Source organism: Cervus canadensis, chromosome X (genome assembly GCF_019320065.1).
Source record: "Cervus canadensis isolate Bull #8, Minnesota chromosome X, ASM1932006v1, whole genome shotgun sequence".
Lineage (NCBI taxonomy): Eukaryota > Metazoa > Chordata > Mammalia > Artiodactyla > Cervidae > Cervus > Cervus canadensis.
In genome coordinates, this window is record NC_057419.1 from 36875488 (window position 1) to 36898316 (window position 22829).

Consider the following 22829-nt stretch of genomic DNA (forward strand, 5'->3'; position numbering starts at 1 on the left):
CCAGATGCTCAGACAGCCAGGACAAGAGCCTCAATCCCAGTCAAGCTGAGCTCCATCACGTGGCAGTCAGCTCTGGCCCCAGCTGACCGTCTTGCTACCATGTGCTCTCAGCCCAAGAAGAGGCTAAAGCTGGAGAGCGGCCTGAGCATGCAGCAGGTCCTCACAATGAGGACATGTTGTTCCAGACACTCAGTGCAAAACAGATAGCTCACGACATGCCTTACTGACAGAGGATCAGCAGTGTTATCTTCGTAGATGGAGGCAGAACATTCCCTCCTCCTAGACCTCAGCGAGGCCCCTTGCCTCTGATTTTTATAGCATTTGATGCCAGGAGTTTGGGTGTCTCAGAGTGACTTCTTCATTGGAGCTGCCTTTCTTCTATTGCTCACTCTAAACCCATCTTTCCTTGCCCATGAAATGAATGTACTACTTGACAGCCTCTGGAATAGGAGAGGCCACTTAAGGAGAGAGGGCTACACCTGTTTGAAGCCTTCTCTTCAAGAGCCAAGCCCATGAGGTTCTCGGGCTTGGACTAAGGGGCCCTCCTTGGCTAAAAATACAAACCTCTCAGGTTTCTTTGATCAGAATGGGGGAGTTAGTTTCTGTAAAGACGATCTCTACACAAGGCATCTTCTATCTCCAGAACTTGGGACTTCAGACATCAGCGAGTAATAACTCCAGAAGAAAGGGACTAGACTCCTCTCCTTTTTAGGTCAGTCCAATAAAAGAAAAAGCATTATAAGCATTGGCACAGTCTTGGTCATTTTTCTTTTAATTAGATATGAGGAGTCTTCTGTCATAGATGTGCAAGTCATCTTCCCATCAAATTACTCCCATAGATTCCACAAAGATGTGTTAGGATCCCTAGAGATTATTCCACAACCTCTCCCATGGTGCCAGATATACATCCAGACTCTTAACAAGGATAATTTGATGGCAATGGCAGTCACCTTGGATTATTTTTAAAAGGCTGTTTGAATGACATCAAATTCATGACACATGCCAAGATCCCTTGTTTTCATGCCCTCTGTACCATTTTTTTCCAGGGAATTTAAATTTCCCTGGCTTACTTACTGCCTAACAATATCACTATTGAAAGCACATAATGTTAAGGACCATATGCTCTCTCTCCAGAAAGTGTGTACAAATACTATTTCTGTTAAAAACTAAACAGAAATAGTAGCTTTGCATATTTCCCATTCAAAAGCTTCTCCCAATTGAATGATTCCCTTTGTCATGGAGTGTTTTTCCCCAAGCGGTCCCTAATAGAGAAGCTGAATCAGATATTGTGACTTACCAAAGGTCACAAGGAATCATCTAGTGAGCTAGAAATAGAAACCAAAAACCTTTATTTTGATTCCCTGAATTTAAAAACAAACCCTACTACAGAAAAAATAGAAAAACTAGGCTCATTTGACATTCCTGTTGCAGGGAATTCAAGGCAACCAAAACTAACAGGCCTTGATCTGTGAGGGCCAAGGAGGTGACTAAGACAGGTGCTGCCAGCATTTAAGGAGCTGATAATCCAGTATAGGGAGATCAGGTCACTGTTGAAAAATCTCTACACACTGAAGAGCACCTAGAGGACCCCAAAGGAGGGCTTGTCCATCTTCACAGCCCCTACAGCAGCCGGCACAGTGACCTGTATGTAATATGCAGGCAAGCACTGTCTATTTGTTGGACAAGGGCCATAAGAGATGTACCAACAGAATGCTCTGGGGCTTGTGTAGAATGAGGGACAGCTTTGTGAAGGAGGTGACATTTGAGCTGTGCCTGGAAGGTTGGAGAGGTTTTTCACAGGCAGCAAGGGATGGGGGAGGGATTTTGCAGGCCCCAGGAAAAAACAATGGCAAAGATCCTCAAGGGAGTGAGGGACCAAGCATGGTCTCATTTGGGAGAGCCCAGAGCCGGCCAGTGTGGCTAGAGAAGAAGGAATGAATGAGCTGAGGCTGGAGAGAAAAGTTGAGATGTGAGCAGAGAGGACCTTGAATACCAAGCCAAAGAAAGAATTTTGCAGTGGACTGTCACAGGAGGTTTGAACAAGGGGACCAGTTTCCTGCTGCACCCTCCTGCCCTGTCCATCTGGGCCTTCCTTGCCTTGCCGGTAGCAGTGGGTTGTTATTGTTGTTCTGATTGTCTGTGGTTTGGTTTGGAGGTTTTCTGTGGTTTAGTTTGTTTTTTGGCCTTTCCCTTCTCCTTACAGTTTTTCACAGCATATGGTCCTGATTATGTGCTGGAAATCACGCCAAGCTGCCGGCCAGACCGCAATGAGCCCCACCGAGTCCAGCAAATCCTCAACTACATCAAAGGTGAGCACCACCCTTCAAATCCAGCTCTCCTCATTCCACCCAGCTTGTGGTGACCCATCAGTGGGGGCTTCCCCAAATACCATTTGTCATTTGGTGGCTAGACTTTACTCTGACTCAAAAGGGAAACCTCTTCTTGGCCTAAGAGCTTGTAGTTGGAATTCTGCATTGGTCACTCTGGTTGGGATTGTCATTTGGCCAACTAATGTCACCTTCAGGGAGACAAAAGTTTCAGCTTTAAGCACCTCCAGTAGAAAGCCAGTTCTAAAGTGTGCCCTGGAACTCTCTTTGAAAAGGGCAACAGTAAAACCCTCTCTAAGATAAGAGAAGGTCAAGTCAATTCAGACTTGGGATTGGACATGGCGGCAGGAGGGCTTGCAGGCATTCTGTTCCAATGTGGTTCATTGGTCCAATAGAGCTTTGAGTGACTGTGAGCCCACAGTGAGTAGTCAAAGATTTTGAAGTCATGGGAGTGGGTTCCCCAGTCTCACTTAGAGCACTGGAGATTTGGCTGCTTCCCTATTCTTCCTTTCCCTAAGGTTGGCCTCCAATTATTCTGGCCTCTGGACAGAGGGAAAATGGCAGTCATCAGGTTATTGCTCACTTGATCACACTGTCCACTAGCTGTTTGGGGATACTGTAGAAACCCCCCTCCCAACCCCAACTGCTGTTTCACAACTAAACTCACTTCATCTACAATTTTTTTTAAGTTGTTTTGGTACCCACATTCCTATTTAATTGAATTTGTGTGTACGTGTGCATATTTTGGGGGGTCCTAATTATTTGCAGAGTTAGAAGGCCAAAGGTATCACATTGCCCATAATGGAGAGTGAAATTCCTGTGTTTTATTCAACTAACAACCAAGTTAGCACCAGTTCTCCTAACTTTGATTCCCTCATTGGAATAAAATCCAGCACAAAAGAGAAGCCCGTTCTGTGTCAGAGTTAGTCTGAGGGAACACGTTGTCCTGGGGATCTTTGCCGAAAGTGATATTAAGGCCCTGTCATCTAGTACAGCCCAGTCTGTGACAACAGCCTAGTCCATAGTCACTGACTCCACATCCCAGGCTTCTTTGATGGGAGAAAGATTTCTAAGCTCATGAGTCATAAACTCATAAGGCTGTGCTCACAGCAGTGCTTATCAGCTCTCTCAGGTATCCTATAGCCCTCAGCCTTTCCCTGACCCTATAGTTTCAAGGCACCTCCCTCTGGTCTCTCAATGGCTACCAACTTCAAAGTCTTCACTTCCTAACCAAATCCTCCTCCCTCCTTGAACCTTTAAGGCCTTTAAAATCTTTCTTTTCAAAAAAAAACAAAAAACAAAAAAAAAATAAATAAATAAAATCTTTCTTTTCCTGGCCTTTCTCTAGCCTTTCTTACTACACTGCAGACTTGATTAACACATGCTCCCACCCTTGTTTCCTCCCATCCCTCTCAGATCCTGGACCAAATTCTCATACCCCCTTTCCTTTCACCTTGCCATTTTCCCCTCATCCAGACTCTAAATCCTGGTAGAGCAGAGACAAAACAATAGAAACAGAAACTAAACAAGGCTCTGCAGCCACTTGCTCACACCTACATATGTGCAGATATCTTTATGCCCTCATGCACATGTACCCAGACACATATCTCCAGAGAGTGCTGACATCATGCTATTGAGGAAATGGAAATTCAAAGGGAAGAGAATTAGGAAAGATAAGAAACCCAAAAGAAGAATACATTTTTTAAAAAATACTCATTTAAAAAATGAGATAAAAGATTAGTTTGAGAATTGGTTAAAAAATAATAATAACAGAAAATTTTAGAGGATATACAAGTTACATGGAAGTCAAGATTTTTTTAAAATATCCCAACAGGTTAAAACAATATTCTGGTTGCAATACCATGAAATTAACGTATAGACCAGGAATTGGGTCTTCAAAAGCAACTGGACACAAGCAAGATGGGAAGACATGGCTTCACAGGATTTTGTCTGCAAGAGTTAGGGATTTTAGTCAGTATGAGTCACCATGGCAAAGTAGCCTCCAGAGATGTTAATGCAGTATTGATCTTACTTTAAAAGATCTTGAGACAAATAGGAACATATGTTTCAGGAGGTCAGGATGGGGAGAGGATTGGAGCCCAGGCTCCAAGAGGTCTGGTTGGAGGAAGATCTGGGTTTTGGGAGAAAAGAAGACTCAGGGGGATGTTGTCCCATATCTCTGAGAGGCTGTCACAGAGCAGAGGGTATAGACAGAGTCTATGTGGTCACAGGGCACAGAGCTAGGACCCATGGGTAGATATTATTAAAAGGCAGATTAAGTAGATTTTCATTCAAGATAAAGAATTTTATAATGATTACAGCTGTCCAAAGTGGAACAGACTGCCCAGAAAGGAGTAAGGTCTCTATTGCTGGAGACCTACAAATAGAGACAAGACAGTCAATTGGCTGTCATATTGTAGATGGAGTCCTGCATTTGGAGGAAGGTGATTGTACTAAGTTATTGTTAAGGCTCCATCCAATCCTAAGATTCTAGGATGCTGTACATTAATTATGTGAAAATACAAAAACAATAAAAGGAAGATGAGAATGCAGGGGTTGGTTGATGAGTCATAGTTGGGGGGGTTGTGGAGGAGGTAATACTGTGTATAGGAAAGAACTGATGAGGAGAAGAAAAGAAACTAAGTGGCTAAGAGTGGGTGGGGAGGAGCCAGGGAGGGCAGACAGCAAGTAGAATGGCTATAGATTACTAGGAATCTTCAGATTTTTCCATTTAGCCATCCCTTTCATATTGACAAAGTCTTGTGTTCTAGCCATGCAAATGAGCAGAGCACATAAATCCAGAACCAAAAAGAAATGCAGTTAAACCTACAAGAAATGAGGCTAGAAAGAAGTCCAAATGTTGTTTAAAATGGCCAGGCTAACCTGCTATACTAAGACCATGCCCCTCCAGCCTGGTGACATGCTGTCATCAGATAGTGCGTTGCCATGACAATGGTCAGTGTGGAAAGGCTGCTGAATTTTCTGCATTCTGAAAGATTTTCCTGAACCTGCGTAAAAGACTATCATCTGTTCTTCAATATAAAACCTCAGTGAGGCTGGCTATTTCTTCCAGTGCCTCTCCCTCTCCCCCTCCACACCTCCCCGCATTAAAAACAAAGGTGGTGGGGCAGAGCCAAAGATTATTTGGGGAAGTGGATGGCAATGAGGGAGTGGATGGACTACATTCCACTCTATGGGAAGGAGCATATCTGGTTGAATTTATTTAGCCTTTGAGCTTGGGTTTTCTCTCTTTCTCACCACATCCCTTAGAAGCACAAAAGATGGGATTTTTTAACCTATTGGAGAGCAAACCTGAGGAGGTTCATCTTATAGTGATAAATTCCGTATGCTACAGGATGACTGGCAAATTTGAACCTCACTTTATCCTGTCTTTACTGCCTATTAGACTTTCTGAGAGAGGAAAAAAAGACAAAAATAAAACCATGGAGAGTCTATTCAAGCTGTTAGGTTTATACAGAGAAAAGCTATGTGTTGTTCCCACAAATCATTCTTCTCATGTCAATGAATCTTGAAGATTTGTGTGATTGTTCACAAGGAAGTATAGGTTAGAAAGTGGATCATTTAATCTAGATCATGACCACTACTGTAAAATCACCCTTGAACCATCTTCATGTGCTCAAACTTGTTTGCCTTTCCATTCTGGTTGACGTACTCCAGAGGAGTTAGCTCACAGAGAACCTTCCAGAGTTGGAACACTGCTGATGTGATCAATCCCCAGAGGCAGCTAGCTCCTTGAGCCTGCCTAGCTCTGCATGGGGAAACAGGGGTAGAGGTTTTCTAATCCCTGGTCCTGATGACATTTGAGTCAAGTAAAAGTCCCTAGGGGGCCAAAAGCTTCATGTTGCCATCCAGGCCGGACCTGGTGGGGGAGGGGCAGGAGAGAGTGAGTTGTGCATATGTGAGAATGTGTTGGAGTTGTAACTGGTGGTTTCTACACTTGCTCTGCGTTCCCAGACTCTACCCTACATTTGCCAGAGATAGAAAAGGAAACAAATGGGACCAGGAAGTAAGGAGGAGGCGAGAAGGAGATAGGAGGACATAAGAGGGAAGAGTAGGTCTTGTGCACATCTGCCCTTTCTGACCCTTAATGAAGGAGACTTAGTATGGCAGCCTCTATGGTGCAGGGTTGGGGAGATGAACCAGCAAACTGATGTGGCTGTTGAGAGAGACACCACAGGAGAAATAATAAGAATAATAGCTAACATTTATCTTACAGATGAGGAAACTGAGGCTCAGAGAGTATAAATTATTTGGCCAAGGTCACCTTTATTTATTCAGCAAGTAATTACTAAGCACCTACTCTGTGCCACACACTGTGTTAATAGGTAGTGGAGCAAACATTTGAACCCAGGGCTGTCTGAATTGAGGCTTTGGAGTCAGGTTTGTCGTTTTCAGTGTCCTTCCTTTCTTTGCAGTGTTGCCCTATCAAGCCTACTCGTCATCTACTTTTTCCAGTCACCCCTGGTAAACCCCTTCCACCTTGTACTACATACTTGGCTCCTTCTGTGTGGTTGATCCAAAACACCTGAAATCTGATTTCTCTCTGGAAATGGGAGGAAATCATCCATAAGCAGCATTTGAAATTCTTGTCCCTGATGTAGGCCTCTTAGCCATGCCCCCCCACCTTACTATATTATAACCGATCTTTCCAGCTCTATTTTGTGCTGAGTAGAGAAGTAAAAGAGAAGGACAGGTTGAAGAAGCCAGTCCACCTGATTCTTACTGTCTGAATTGTACTGTGATCACCAGTCCCCATCTATTTACAGTTCCACAGCCCCAAGCCAAGACCCTTTGCACATCTACAGGTAATATTCTCAGGAGAACCACTGTGCTTAGTGTAAGCAGCACCTCCTCTGGCAGCCTCATGTCTGGGATTGACGTTCTTCTAGGGACTAGCAATTGGGGCATCAGGTCTGGGCATGTCCAGGACCTGCTGGAGTCCCCAACTTGAAGCAGTGCTCCTGCCTGGTGGGACTCCACACCATGAAAACTCAGCTTCTCTCCATACCTTCTCTTGCTCCCTGAGAAGCCATGAGGATAAATTGAAAGGCAGGGCCAGACCCAAGACAGACTGACCATTTGCTTCAGGGCTTCTTGGAAGGAATTTGGAGCAGGATTTTGGAGCCTACTATGAGCCAATTTGCATGACTTCTGGTGAGGATCTCTGTGATGTCCATCCCTTATCTCCCCTTGCCATCCTCTGTCCTTTTTCTTTATCCTGCTCCAGCTCACTATGGTCTCTTCTAGGAGCCTCGCTTGCTTCACTAAATGGTGTAAGAATTGGAAACCTTGGTTATTGTTGTTGTTATTGTCATTGTTAAACAGAAAAAGTTGTCAATATGTCATACTGAAAATTTTAGAAATTCTAAAATGAAAATGAAGGCTATTCCCCAAAGTTCCAGCAATTTCAACAGAAGCTTTTAACAAACCATAAAAACCCTTGACAAGTTACTTTTGAAGAATTGAAATACCTACCTAAATCCAGGAGGTGGGAACTCCCATTATTGAAAGCCTACTGTGCATCACCATGCTATATTCTTCACATATGTGATCTCATTTTTTCTCACTATTACCTTATAAGGTAGGAAACTGGTGCCTGCAGAGGTAATATAATATGCCCACGGTCACATAACAAGTAAGTGATGACATCAGGATTTGAAGCTAGGCCTGGTGCTTCCCCTCTCCTTGGCACTATTGCTCAGTCAAGTCTACTCATCATCCCATGTCTGCTCTTTCCAATCACCCCTTCCCACCTTGTAATGTCTCCCAAAGTGAGGTTCTGAACCAGGTTGATTTTAAGAAGTATCAATGTGTCTCCACATTAAAGCCCAAATAAATCAATCAGTGAATATTTTTTGGAACTCCCCATGTGCTTAGTGTCATGAGACATATAAGAAAAGTTTAAGACATGAATCCTGCCTCTGAAAAACAGCTGAGAAGTTGAGATGAGGAGCCAAAACTAACCCCCTTAGACAGGTCAGGACATAATTAGGGCTGATGCAAGATAGAAGACGAGAAGTAAAACTTTAGGGAGAGTACTTTCATAAGGTTGGGATGTTTTGAATAGATAGAAGAGGGAAGTGCTCATAAGCAGGGGAAACTTGGATAGGTGGGGGCCAGGGAGAAGATGGCAGGTTTCCTTGAATTTCATACTAAATTGTACATATCAATACAATAAAGTAGGAGCCATTCTAGGTTCTGAAACTAAGACATGACATGATACATTGATATTTGGATGGATCATGGTGGTATTTCAAGGGTGAGCCTTCAAAGACCTGGACCAGAACACTGGTGGTAGGATACTCCCTATCCTATTCCTCCTGAATGACTGAGAGCTGTTAGGAAGAGAGTATCAATAGCATTTGGAGGTATATCATTTATAGGGGATCAAAGAGAAAGGAAGCAGTAAAGATGACTCTGAGATTTCCAGCCTTGATACCAACTGAGATGGGGAGCCACTGGGAGTAGGGGATAGTTTTACAGAAACATATACTTGATGTGTTCTTTTTCAATACATTGAATTTGAGATATGATACAATGTCAGTATAACTTCATGGAATAATTTGTTGCAGCCAATTAAAAAGAAAAATTTTTAAAGCTAATTTGGAAAAAAAAACTAATTTGATGACAAGAGAATAATTTGCTCATGGTAACAATCTTAAGTGAAAAAACAGGGTGTGAAATGATTTAATACCATATAGTCTCAATTTGGTAAATATACATAATGTGTGTGTGAGTGAATGTATGGATACGCATAGAAAAACACTAGAGGGAAATGCACCAAAAATTCTAACAGTAGTTATCTTTGATGGTAAATTGAAATTATGGGTAATTTTTTACTTGTTCTTTATTCTTTTTCTGTTATTTTTCAAAATTCCTATATGAACATGTCTTGCTTTTATAGTCAGAAAAAAGAAATACATGTTGGAGCTTTTTAAGAAAAAGACAATAATCTTTTATCAGACCTTATGTCCCAATTTTTAGTTTACAAAATCTGGTCACTGTAGCTGCAAATAAGGGACTGGAGATGGGCTATTTTACATGTCTGAAGTATTGATTCCTTTCTTAGGTACCTCTAGTAATTCTAGGGTGCTTCCCTTTGTCTTGAAAAGCATATCATGATGTAAAATCTCTTCAATCTAGTAGAAGGGCAGAAAATTCAGATAGCTCCCTAGTACCACCACCCTTTCAAAAATTCTCATTTTCCAAGGCAACTATCTGTCTTTCTTTTGGGGTTTTCTCCTCTGTGCCATTGATCTATGTGTCTATTCCTGTCTTGATTACTGTAGCTATATAATAAATCTTAAAATCAGGTAGAGTGATTCCTCTTTCTTTCTTTTCAAAGTTGTTTTAGCTATACTAGTTTCTTTGCCTTTCCATATAGGCTTTAGAATAACTTTGTCTATATCTTAAAAAAAAACACCTTGATGAGATTTTGTTAGGAATTGTGTTAAATCTGTATATCAATTTGGAGAGAATTCCAATCCATGAACATGTATTTATTTCTTGATTTATCGAGATGTCTCTTATTTCCTTTATCAGCATTTTGTCATTTTCAGCATACATATCCTTAACAGGTTTTATAAAAGTTTTTCTTTTATTGAGTTATTATGTTTTTCATTTTGGTTTCCATGTATTTGTTGCTAGTATATAGAAATATATTTTTTGTGTATTGTGCTTATATCCTGTCACCCTTCTGAACTCATTTATAATTTCTAGGTGTTTTCTTGTAGACTCCTTAGGATTTTCTACATAGATCACCATCTGCAAATAGAGACAGTTTTATTTCTTTCTCTCTGATCTATATGCCTTTTGTTTCCTTTTCTTGCCTTATTACAGTGGCTAAGACTTTGAGTATTATGTTGGATAAGAGTGTTGAGAACAGATATCCTTACCTTGTTCCAGAACTTAGAGGGAAAACAGTCACTCTTTTACCAATAAGTATGATGTCAGCTCTAGGTTTTGTAGATTTCCCTTAAAAGTTGAGAGAGCACCCATCTATATTCCTAGTTTCATGAGAATTTATGTCATGAATGGATGTTGAATTTTATTTAATGCTTTTGCTGTATCAGTTGACACTAATAGTGGCATATATGTAATTTTTCTTTTTAGTCTTTTAGCATGGTAGGTTACATTGATTGATTATCAAATATTGAACTAGCTTGGTATACCTGGGATAAATCCCCCTTGTTCATGGTGTAATATATATAGTATATTATAGATTAGATTAGATTAAATCTGATTATATATATAGATTAGATTAGATTAGATATGTTATATATTGTGTATGTGCTAAGTCGCTTCAGTCATGTCTGACTCTGCAACCCTATGAACTGTGGGCTCGCAGTCCATAGGAGCCCTCCAGGCTCCTCTGTCCATGGGATTCTCTAGGCAAGAATACTGGAGTGGGTTACCATGCCCTCCTCCAGGGGATCTTCCCTGCCCACATATTGAACCCACATCTTTTACAACTCCTGCATTAACAGGTGGGTTCATTCTCAATAGTGCCACCTGGGAAGCTCATATTATACGTTGTGATTAATTGTGTTAGTCACTAAGTCATGTCCAACTCTGTGACACTATGGACTGTAGCCTGCCAGTCTCCTCTGTCCATAGAATTCCTCAGGCAAGAATACTGGAGTGAGTAGCCATTCCCTTCTCCAGGAGATCTTACCAACCCAGAGATCAAACCTGTGTCTGCCACATTGCAGGCAGATTCTTTACCATCTGAGCCACTAGGGAAGTCCATATAGCACTAGTATTGCCCTGATACTGAAAGAAAATGATGGCATCACAAAAATGAAAACTACAGACTAATATCCCTCATGAATATAAATGTAAAGCCTTCAATAAAATACTAACAAATAGAATTCTTAGTTTTTAATTCTTAGAAATAAATAAATATATATATATATTCATATGTTATATTATATATATTACTTTTTGTTTTGCTTTGTTTAGTAGCTAAGTTGTGTCTGACTCTTTTGCAACCCCAAGGACCGTAGCTCACCAGGATCCCCTGTCTATAGGATTTCCCAGGCAAGAATACTGGAGTGAGTTGTCATTTGTTTCCCCAAGGGATCCTCCTGACACAGGGATCAAACCCACATCTCCTGCATTATACAGGCAGATTCTTTACCACTGAACCACCACCAGGGAAGGGCTTCCCTCATAGCTCAGTCGGTAAAGAATCTGCCTGTAATGCAGGAGACCTGGGTTTGATTCCTGGGCCGGGAAGATCCTCTGGAGAAGGAGGAGAAAATACCCACCCCAGTATTTTTGCCTGGAAAATACCATGGACAGAGGAGCCTGGCAGGCTACAGTCCATGGGATTGCAAAAGTCAACACGACTTAGTGACTAAACCACCACCATCAGGGAAGCCCCTATATCTTACATATATTAGCAAATATATATGTGTATATTATATAATGTATATACAATGTATATGTATATTATATAAAATATATATAATATATGTATATTTCAGAACAGTTCAGTCTCTCAGTCATGTGCGACTCTTTGTGACCCCACAGACTGCAGTATGCCAGGCTTCCCTGTCCATCACCAACTCCCGGAGCTTACTCAAACTCATGTCCATAGAGTCGGTGATGCCATCCAACCATTTCATCCTCTGTCATCCCCTTCTCCTCCTGCCTTCAGTCTTTCCTGGCATCAGGGTCTTTTCCAATGAGTCAGTTCTTCCCATCAGGTGGCAAAAGTATTGGAGTTTCAGTTTCAGCATCAGTCCTTCCAGTGAATATTCAAGACTGATTTCCTTTAGGATGGACTGGTTGGATATCCTTGCCATCGAAGGGACTCTCAAGAGTCTTGTCCAACACCACAGTCCAAAACCATCAATTCTTTCGCACTCAGTTTTCTTTATAGTCCAACTCTCACATCCATACATGACTACTGGAAAAACCATAACTTTGACTAGATGAACCTTTGTTGACAAGTAATGAATGTCTCTGCTTTTTAATATGCTGTCTAGGTTTGTCATAACTTTTCTTCCAAGGAGCAAGCGTCTTTAAATTTCATGGCTACAGTCACCATCTGCAATGATTTTGGAGCCCAAAAAAATAAAGTCTCTCACTCTTTCCATTGTTTCCCCATCTGTTTGCCATGAAGTATTGAGACCGGATGTCATGATCTTAGTTTTTTGAATGCTGAGTTTTAAGCTACCTTTTTCAATCCCTTCTTTCAATTTCATCAAGAGGCTCTTTAGTTCTTCACTTTCTGTTATAAGGGTGGTGTCATCTGCATATCTGAGGTTATTGATATTTCTTCCGGCAATCTTGATTCCAGCTTGTGCTTCCTCCAGCTCAGCGTTTCTCATGATGTACTCTGCATATAAGTTAAATAAGCAGGCTGACAATATACAGCCTTGATGTACTCCTTTCCTGATTTGGAACAAGTCTGTTGTTCCATGTCCAGTTTTAACTATTGCATCTTGACATGCATACAGATTTCTCAGGAGGCAGGTCAGGTGGTCTGGTATTCCCATCTCTTGAAGAATTTTCCACAGTTTGTTTTGATCCACACAGTCAAAGGCTTTGGTGTAGTCAATAAAGCAGAAGTATCTCTTTTTATGGAACTATTGTGCTTTTTCGATGATCCAACAGATGGAAATTTGATCTCTGGTTCCTCTGCCTTTTCTAAATCCAGCTTGAACATCTGGAAGTTCATGGTTCACATACTGTTGAAGACTGGCTTGGAGAATTTTGAGGATTACTTTGCTAGCATGTGAGATGAGTGCAATTGTGCAGTAATTTGAGCATTCTTTGGCATTGCCTTTCTTTGGGATTGGAATGAAAACTGAACTTTTCCAGTCCTGTGGCCACGGCTGAGTTTTCCAAATTTGCTGACATAGTGAGTGCAGCACTTCCACAGCATCATCTTTTAGCATTTGAAATAGCTCAACTGGAATTCCATCACCTCCACTAGCTTGTTCGTAGTGACGCCTCCTAAGGCCCACTTGACTTCACATTCCAGGATGTCTGGCTCTAGGTGAGTGATCACACCATCGTGGTTATCTGGGTCATGAAGATCTTTTTTGTATAGTTCTTCTGTGTATTCTTACCACCTCTTCTTAATATCTTCTGCTTCTGTTAGGTCCATACTGTTTCTGTTCTTTATTGTGCCCATCTTTGCATGAAATGTTCCCTTGGTATCTCTAATTTTCTTGTAGAGATCTCTAGTCTTTCCCACTCTATTGTTTTCCTCTATTTCTTTGCATTGATCGCTGAGGAAGGCTTTCTTATCTCTCCTTGCTATGCTTTGGTACTCTGCATTCAGGGTACTCCATTTCCCTTTCCTTTTCTTCTTTGTCTTTTGCATTTTTCTTTTCTCAGCTATTTGTAAGGCCTACTCAGACAACCATTTTGCCTTTTCGCCTTTCTTTTTCTTGAGGATGGTCTTGATCACTGCTTCCTGAACAATGTCATGTACTTCAGTCCATCGTTCTTCAGGTACTCTATCAGATCTAATCCCTTGAATCTATTTGTCACGTCTACTGTATAAAAATAAGGGATTTGATTTAGGTCATACCTGAATGGTCTAGTGGTTCCCTACTTTCCTCAATTTAAGTCTGAATTTTGCAATAAGGAGTTCATGATCTGAGCCACAGTCAGCTCCCAGTCTTGTTTTTGTTGACTGTAGAGAGCTTCTCCATCTTTGGCTGCAAAGATTATAATCAATCTGACTTCGATATTGACCATTTGGTGATGTCCACATGTAGAGTCTTCTTTTGTGTTGTTGGAAGAGGGTGTTTGCTATGACCAGGGTGTTCACTTGGCAAAACTCTTATCCTCTGACCTGCTTCATTTTGTATTCCAAAGCCAAATTTGCCTGTTACTCCAGGTATCTCTTGACATCCTACTTTTGCATTCCAGTTCCCTATGATGAAAAGGATATCTTTTTTGGGTGTTAATTCTAGAAGGTCTTGTAGGTCTTCATAGAACCATTCAACTTAAGATTCTTCAGCATTACTGGCTGGGGAATAGGCTTGGATTACTGTGATATTGAATTGTTTGCCTTGGAAACGAACAGAGATCATTCTGTCATTTTTGAAATTGCACCCAAGTACTGTATTTCAGACTCTTTTGTTGACTATGAGGGCTACTCCATTTCCCTAAGGGATTCTTGCCCAGTAGTAGATATAATGGTCATCTGAGTTAAATTCACCCATTCCAGTCCATTTAATTTGCTGATTCCTAAAATGTCGATGTTCACTCTTGCCATCTGCTGTTTGACCACTTCCAATTTGCCTTGATTCATGGATTTAACATTCCAGGTTCCTATGCAATATTGCTCTTTACACCATCAGACTTTACTTCCATCACCAGTCCCATCCACAACTGGGTATGTTTCCGCTTTGGCTATATCTCTTCATTCTTTCTGGAGTTATTTCTCCACTGATCTCCAGTAGCACTGATCTCCAGGTCGGCACCTACCGACCTGGGGAGTTCATCTTTCAGTGTCGTATCTTTTTGCCTTTTCATACTGTTCATGGGGTTCTCAAGGCAAGAATACTGAAGTAGTTTGCCATTCCCTTCTCCAGTGGACCATATTTTGTCAGAACTGTCCACCATGACCCGTCCATCTTGGGTGGCCCTACATGGCATGGTTCATAGTTTCATTGAGTTAGACAAGGCTGTGGTCCATGTGTGATGCTGAAGCTGAAACTCCAATACTTTGGCCACCTCATGCGAAGAGTTGACTCGTTGGAAAAGACCCTGATGCTGGGAGGGATTGGGGGCAGGAGGAGAAGGGGACGACAGAGGATGAGATGGCTGGAGGGCATCACTGACTCAATGGGCATGAGTTTGAGTAAACTCCAGGAGTTTGTGATGGACAGGGAGGCCTGGAGTGCTGCGATTCATGGGGTCGCAAAGAGTCGGACACGACTGAGCGACTGAACTGAACTGAACTGAACTGAACTGTGGTCCATGTGATCAGATTGGTTAGTTTTCTGTGATTGTGGTTTTCATTCTGTCTTCCCTCTGATGGAGAAGGATAAGAGGCTCATGGAAGCTTCCTGATGGCAGAGACTGACTGAGGGGGAAACTGGGTCTTGTTCTGATGGGTAGGACCATGCTCAGTAAATCTTTAATCCAATTTTCTGTTGATGGGCTGTGTTCCCTCCCTGTTGTTTGACCAGAGGCCAAACTATGGTGGAAGTAATGAAGATAATGTGGACCTCCTTCAAAAGGTCCTGTTCATGCATTGCTGCACTCAGTGCCTCCAACCCTGCAGCAGGCCACTGCCGACCCACGCCTCTGCAGGAGACTTCTGAACACTCCTGTGCAAGTCTGGCTCGGTCTCTTGTGGGGTCACTGCTCCTTTTTCCTGGATCCTGGTGCACACAAGCTTTTGTTTGTGCCATTCAAGAGTCTGTTTCTGCACCCAGAGCCCCTGCCCCTGCAGCAGTCCGCTTCTGACCCACACCTCTGCAGGAGACACTCAAACACAGTTCTGGCTCAGTCTCTGTGGGAACTCTGGGTCCTGGTGCGCACAACGTTTGATTGAGCCCTTTGAGTGTCTTTGGCGGGCATGGGGTTTGATTCTAAATGTGATTTCACCCCTCCTACTGTCTTGCTGGGGCTTCTCCTTTGCCCTTGGATCTGGGGTATCTTTTTTTGGTGGGATCCAACATTTTTCTGTTGATGCCTGTTCAGCAGCAAGTTGTAATTTTGGAGTTCTTGCAGGAGAAGATGAGCATATGTCGTTCTATTCCACCATCTTGGACTGCCATATGTAGTTTTTAGAATTAGCTAATATATGTAAAAATTGTTAATTCTAAGAATTAAAAACTAAGAATTCTATTTGCTAATATTTTTGTGAAGACTTTACATCTATATCCATGAGGGATATTAGTCTGTAGTTTTATTTTTTGTAATACCACCATTTGCTCTCAGATCAGTACTAGTCCTATAAAAGTTGAGTTTGGAAATGTTGCCTCTTCTTGTATTTTCTGCAAGAGATAGTATAGAATTGGTGTTAATTGTCCTTTTTTAGTAGAAATCTCCAATGAAACCATCTGGGCCTAAAGATTTTTTTCAGGAGGTTTTTTTTTTTAATTTCTACTTTAGTACCATTGTGGTCAGAAAACATGTTCTGTATAATTTCAGATATTTTCAATTTGTTGAAGTTTGTTTCATGACCCAGTATATAGTCTATCTTGGCATGTGTTCTGTGAATCCCTGAAAAGAATTTGTATTCTGCCATTGTTTGGTGGGTTACCCTATCAATGTCACTTACATCCTGTTGGTTAGTAGCACTGTTGAGTTCTTCTATATCCTTGCTCATTTTCTGTCTAGTTGTTCTATTACCAATTGCTAAGAGAGGGATGTTGAATTCTCAAACTCTAATTTTGGGTCCACCTATTTCTCCTTATAGCTGTATCAAGTTTTGCTTCAGGTACTCCAAAGCTCTGTTGTCTGGTGCGTGCATATTTAGGATTGCTGTACCTTCTCAGCAAATTGACTCTTTAACTGTTATGTAATGTCCTTCTCTGTCCATGGTAATTTTTTTTGTTCTGAGGTCTACTTTACCTAATATCAATATAGTCATTCCTGCTTTCTTTTGACTAATGTTTCATGGCATATATTATTTTATCCTTTTACTCTCAACCTACTTATATTTAAACTGGGTTTCTTAGAGACAGCATATAGATGGATTATTTTTGAGCCACTCTGCCAATCTTTATCTTATAATTGGTGTATTTAGATCATTTACATCTATGTAATTTTGATATTAAGAATTAAATCTGCCATTTTATTTTTAGTTTTCTCTTTGTTCCCTCTGTTCTTTATTTTCTGTTTTCCTTACCTGTTGGTGACTTATACCTTTGTTCAAATTCCACTTTGATTTATCTTTAGTGATATTTATTTATTTATTTTTGGTTGTGCTGGTTCTTTGTTGCTATGTATGGGCTCTCTCTAATTGCAGTGAGTGGGGGCTACTCTTCGTTGTGGTGCATGGGCTTATTGTGGTGGCTTCTTTTGTTGTGGAACATAGGCTCTAGGTGCACAGGCTTCAGTAGTTGTAGCACACAGCCTTAGTAGTTGCAGCTCAAACAGGCTCTAGAGCACAGGCTCAGTAGTTGTGGCACATGGTCTTGGTTGCCCCACAGCATGTGGGATCTTCCCAGAGCAGGGATTGAATCCATGTCCCCTGCAGTGGCAGACAGATTCTTATTCACTGCACCACCAGGGAAGTCCCTCTTTGGTGATTTTGATTGTTTATCTTTGTATAGGCTTTTAAGTGGTTGCTCTAGGTATATATTATATATATGTAACTTGGTACAGTCTACTGGTGTTGACATTGTACCAGTTAGAGTGAAGTGTAGAAACCTTACTTACTTTTAAGTCCCTTTCCTCTTCCCTACTTGTAACCTTACTGTGTTATTATATAATCTAACAGATATTTCCTCTATTTATTCAGAACTACATCAGAGAATGTTATAATTTTTCCTTTAATCATCAAACATAATTTGAAAAACTCAAGAGGAGATAAAAATCTGATAGTTACCTATATTTTTATCCTTTCCATTGTTCTTTCTTCCTTCCTGGTGTTCCAAGCTATCCTCTATCACCATTTCCTTTCCCTGTCAAAAACTTCCTTTACCTAGTCATTTAGGGTGGGTCTAGTAACAACTGAAGCGACTTAGCAGCAGCAGCAGCAGTAACAACAAATTCTCCTAGTTTTCTTTCTTCTGAGAATATTTTCATCTCCCCTTCATTCCTGAAGGATATTTTCACTGGATGTAAAATTCAAGATTGACATTTATTTTCTTTCAGCACCCGAAAAATGCTGTACCACCTCCTTCTGGCCTCCAAGGTTTTTGATGGGAAAACCACTGTCATTTGAACTATCTCTCCCTTATATGAAAGCATTTGTTTTTGTTTTTCTACTGTCCAGATTTTTCTTTTTCCTTAGTTTTCAGGGATTTGATTATGATAGATCTTGGTACAGATCTTTGAGTTTATGCAGTTTGGAATTCAGTCAGCTTCTTTAATCTGTAAGGTTTTTGTTGTGGTTGTTCAGTCACTCAGTCATATCCAACTCTTTTTGACCCCATGGACTGCAGCACACCAGGCTTCCCTGTCCTTCATTATTTCCCAGAGTTTGCTCAGACTCATGTCCATTGAGTCGTCGGTGATACCATCCAACCATCTCGTCCTCTGTCATCCCCTTCTGCTCCTGCCTTCAATCTTTCCCAGCATCAGGGTCTTTTCCAACAAGTCAGCTCTTCACACCAGGTAGCCAAAGTATTGGAGCTTCAGCTTCAGCATCAGTCCTTCCAATGAATATCAGGGTTAATTTCCTTTAGGATTAACTTGTTTTGATCTCCTTGCTGTCCAAGGGACTCTCAAGAGTCCTCCAGCACCACAGTTTGAAGGCATCAATTCTTTAGCACTCAGTCTTCTTTATGGTCCAACTCTCACATCAATACATGACTACTGGAAAAACCACAGCTTTGACTATATGGACCTTTGTTGGTAAAGTAATGTCTCTGCTTTTTAATATACTGTCTAGGTTTTTCATAGTTTTTCTTCCAAGGAACAATCGTCTTTTAATTTCAAGCCTGCAGTCACCATCTGTAGTGACTTTGGAGCCCAAGAAAATGAACTCTGTCACTATTTCCATTGTTTCTAAGGTTTTATCTTTTGCCAAATTTGGGAAATCTTCAGCCATTATTTCTTCAAATAGTTTTTCAGTCCTACCTTCTTTCTCCTCTATTACTATAGTAATAGTGACATTACTATTAGATCTTTTATCATAGTCCTATGTGGTCACTGAGGTTCTGCTCTTTTTTTACTATTTTTTTGTCTTTTGTTCAAATTAGGTAATTTCTATTCTATGTATTCCAGTTTACTGATTCTTCCTCTACCCTGTCCATTCTGCTATTGAGTCCATCTGTTGAGTTTTTTATTTCACTATTTCTACTTCTCAGATCTAAAATCTCCATTTAGTTTTTCTATATTTCTTCTATTTCTTTGCTGAGACTATTTTTAATTTGTTTCAAACATGTTTATAATTGCCTGTTGAGGTATTTTTATGATGGCTGCTTTAAACTGCTTATTGGATATTCCCAACATTACTGTCATTCTATGTTGGTCTCTCTTGATTGCCTTTTTCTCATTCAAGTTAAGAGTTTTCTGTTGTTGGTATAAGTGATTTTCTATTATATCCTGAACATTTTAGATATTTGCATAAATCCTCAGTTTAGTCACTCAGTTGTGTCCAACTATTTGTGACCCCATGGACTGCAGCATACCGGGCTTCCCTGTCCATCACCAACTACCGGAGCTTACTCAAACTCATGTCCATCGAATTGGTGATGCCATCCAACCATCTCATCTTCTGTTGTCCCCTTCTCTTGCCTTCAATCTTTCCCAGCATCAGGGTGTTTTCCAATGAGTCAGTTCTTCACATCAGGTGGCCAAAATATTGGAGCTTCAGCTTCAGCATCAGTCCTTCCAATGAATATTCAGGACTGATTTCCTTTAGGATTAACTGGTTTGATCACCAAGGGACTCTCAAGAGTCTTCTCCAACACCACAGTTCAAAAGCATCAATTCTTTGGTGCTCAGCTTTCTTTATAGTCCAACTCTCACATCCATACATGACTACTGGAGAAACAATAGCTTTGACTATACAGACCTTTGTCAGCAATGTAATGTCTCTGCTTTTTAATATACTGTCTAGGTTGGTCATAGCTTTTTTTCCAAGGAGCAAGAGCCTTAATTTTATGGCTGCATTCACCATCTGCAGTGATTTTGGAGCCCCAAAAAACAAAGTCTGTCACTGTTTCCATTGTTTTCCCATCTATTTGCCATGAAGTATTGAGACCGGATGCCATGATCTTAGTTTTTTGAATGCTGAGTTTTAAGCCACCTTTTTCGATCCCCTCTTGCAATTTCATCAAGAGGCTCTTCAGTTCCTCTTCACTTTCTGCCATAAGGGTGGTGTCATATCTGAGGTTATTAATATTTCTCCCAGCAATCTTGATTCCAGCCTGTGCTTCATCCAGGCCAACATTTCGCATGATGTACTCTGCATATAAGTTAAATAAACAGGGTGACAATATACAGCCTTGATGTACTCCTTTCCCAATTAGGAACCAGCCCATTGTCCCATGTCTGCCTCTAACTGTTGCTTCTTGACCTGCATACAGATTTCTTAGGAGAAAGGTCAGGTGGTCTGGTATTCCCATCTCTTGAAGAATTTTCCACAGTTTGTTGTGATCCACACAGTCAAAGGCTTTGGCATAATCAATGGAGCAGAAGTAGATGTTTTTCTGGGACTCTTGCTTTTTCAATGATCCGACAGATGTTGGCAATTTGATCTCTGGCTCCTCTGCCTTTTCTAAATCCAGCTTGAGCATCTGGAATTTCTCGGTTCATGTACTGTTGAAGCGTGACTTGGAGAATTTTGAGCATTACTTTGCTAGCATGTGAGATGAGTGCAATTGTGCAGTAGTTTGAACATTCTTTGGCATTGCCTTTCTTTGGGATTGGAATGAAAACAGACCTGTTCCAGTCCTGTGGCCACTGCTGAGTTTTCCAAATTTGCTGGCATACTGAGTGCAGCACTTTAACAGCATCATCTTTTAGCATTTGAAATAGCTCAGCTGGAATTCTGTCACCTCCACTAGCTTTTTTTGCAGTGATGCTTCATAAAGCCCACTTGACTTCGCTTTCCAGGATGTCTGGCTCTAGGTGAGTGATCACATCATCGTAGTTATCTGGGTCATGAAGATCTTTTTTGTATAGTTCTTCTGTGTATTCTTACCACCTCTTCTTAATATCTTCTGCTTCTGTTAGGTCCATACTGTTTCTGTTCTTTATTGTGCCCATCTTTGCATGAAATTTTCCCTTGGTATCTCTAATTTTCTTGAAGAGATCTCTATTTTCCTCTGTGTGCATTGATCATTTAGGAAGCCTTTCTTATCTCCAAACCCTGCATCTTATTTAAATCTTCAGTTTAACAGGCTTCCTTTGATACCATGGTGGCAAAGAAGGGAGGCTCCACCCCATTACCTCCAGATGGGGTAAAAATCTAGGTTTCCCACTCAGTTCTCATTGACAGCCTAGGGGAGGAGGGGTCTTCATTACTACTGGGCAGGACTGGAAATTCAGGCTCCCCCTACTCTACCTCAGGGTACCACCCTGCCCAAGAATGGCAGTGGCACCTTGTTACTACTCTTCATGTGGCCTCCACTAGGTGGGCCTCTTTGCCATTGAGCTTGGATAAAAGTCCTGGTTTGCCACTCTGCCTTCTCTGACACCATCCTCCTTGGGTGGAAAGAGAGAATGGTTACCACTCAGCTGACATTTTACTTTCACGTTTCTTTCATTCAACAAATATGTAATTGGTATTAATATATGCTAGGCATTATTCTATGTGATAGAGATGTAAAAAGGACAGGTGAAGGCCTTGCCCATCATGAAGCTTATTTCTTTCCAATGGGGAAGAAAGACAGTAAGCAAATAAATAAATATTTGGTAATTGGTTACTGGTAAATTCAGAAAGGGTGCTTTTTTAGGTAGGATGGTCAGTAAAGGCCTTCCTGAGGAGGTGACATTTGGGAATAGAGCTAAATGCAGTAAAGGGAGGAACTTTGCAAAAATTGGGATGAAGAACATTCTGGATGAACAGGAGAGCAAGAGCAAAGATTCTGAAACAGGAATGAATTTGGTTTATTTCATGTATGTATGTTTTAATGTGTATTCAAAAAATTATAACTACCACATCAAACACTTTGATTTCACAGACACCTTGCTTTGGGTGAATTTAAGTGTTTTAAGAGTGTAAAAGAAAAGAGAGGTTTTGACATTAGTGATATATGAACATGGCAAAATTCTTGACAGTACTGAAATTTAGGAAACAAACCTAGCTCTGAAGTAGATAGTGTTATTAGCCTTGTTTAACATAAAATAGAACTTAGGGAGGTTGATTAGCTTGTACAAGTTCACACAGTAAAGAAGTGAGGGAGCTGGGATTCCACATGAGAAACTGAAGATCATACCAAAAGTTTAGAAGAAGAAATATGAAATTTTCCTTCTGCCAGGTGGAGCTGCTGGTTGTTGCATACAACAAACCAAAAACTTTTGAAAAATAGTTGGAGACCTATAAGTTGTTTAATTAAGCTTTTTTTTTCTGTTTGTTCAAAGTTCATGCCTAAAGCAATTATCACTTTAGTCCCCTCCAGTCTTTAGCTCTAAAATAATCAAGGGGCAAAAGGGGAGTTGGAGCTTATCAGAGAAAATAAGGTTAAACCACTCAGGGTTCTGGAATGCCTAACTGTTGACAATTCTCTGTATCTACCCGGAGGCCCTTTAACCAACTGAGATTCAGGTGCTGTCTTTAGCACAGCCGCCAAATCCAGCAGTGCTGAGGGGCAGTTTATGCCAGAGTAAGCAGGCCCAATCTCCCTGGCCTTGCTGCTGAGGGACAGCCTTTGCAAGATTCTC

At 41.0% G+C, this 22829-nt stretch overlaps 1 protein-coding gene across 1 annotated transcript in view; it reads left to right on the forward strand.

Moving 5' to 3' along the window:
- Positions 1 to 22829, forward strand: part of HDAC8 (histone deacetylase 8) — a 179909-nt gene that overhangs the window by 146770 nt on the left and 10310 nt on the right. The window contains exon 6 of the mRNA XM_043458020.1: positions 2204 to 2309. Within this exon, the coding sequence (XP_043313955.1) occupies positions 2204 to 2309 (106 nt within the window). The remainder of the gene's footprint in view (positions 1 to 2203; positions 2310 to 22829) is intronic.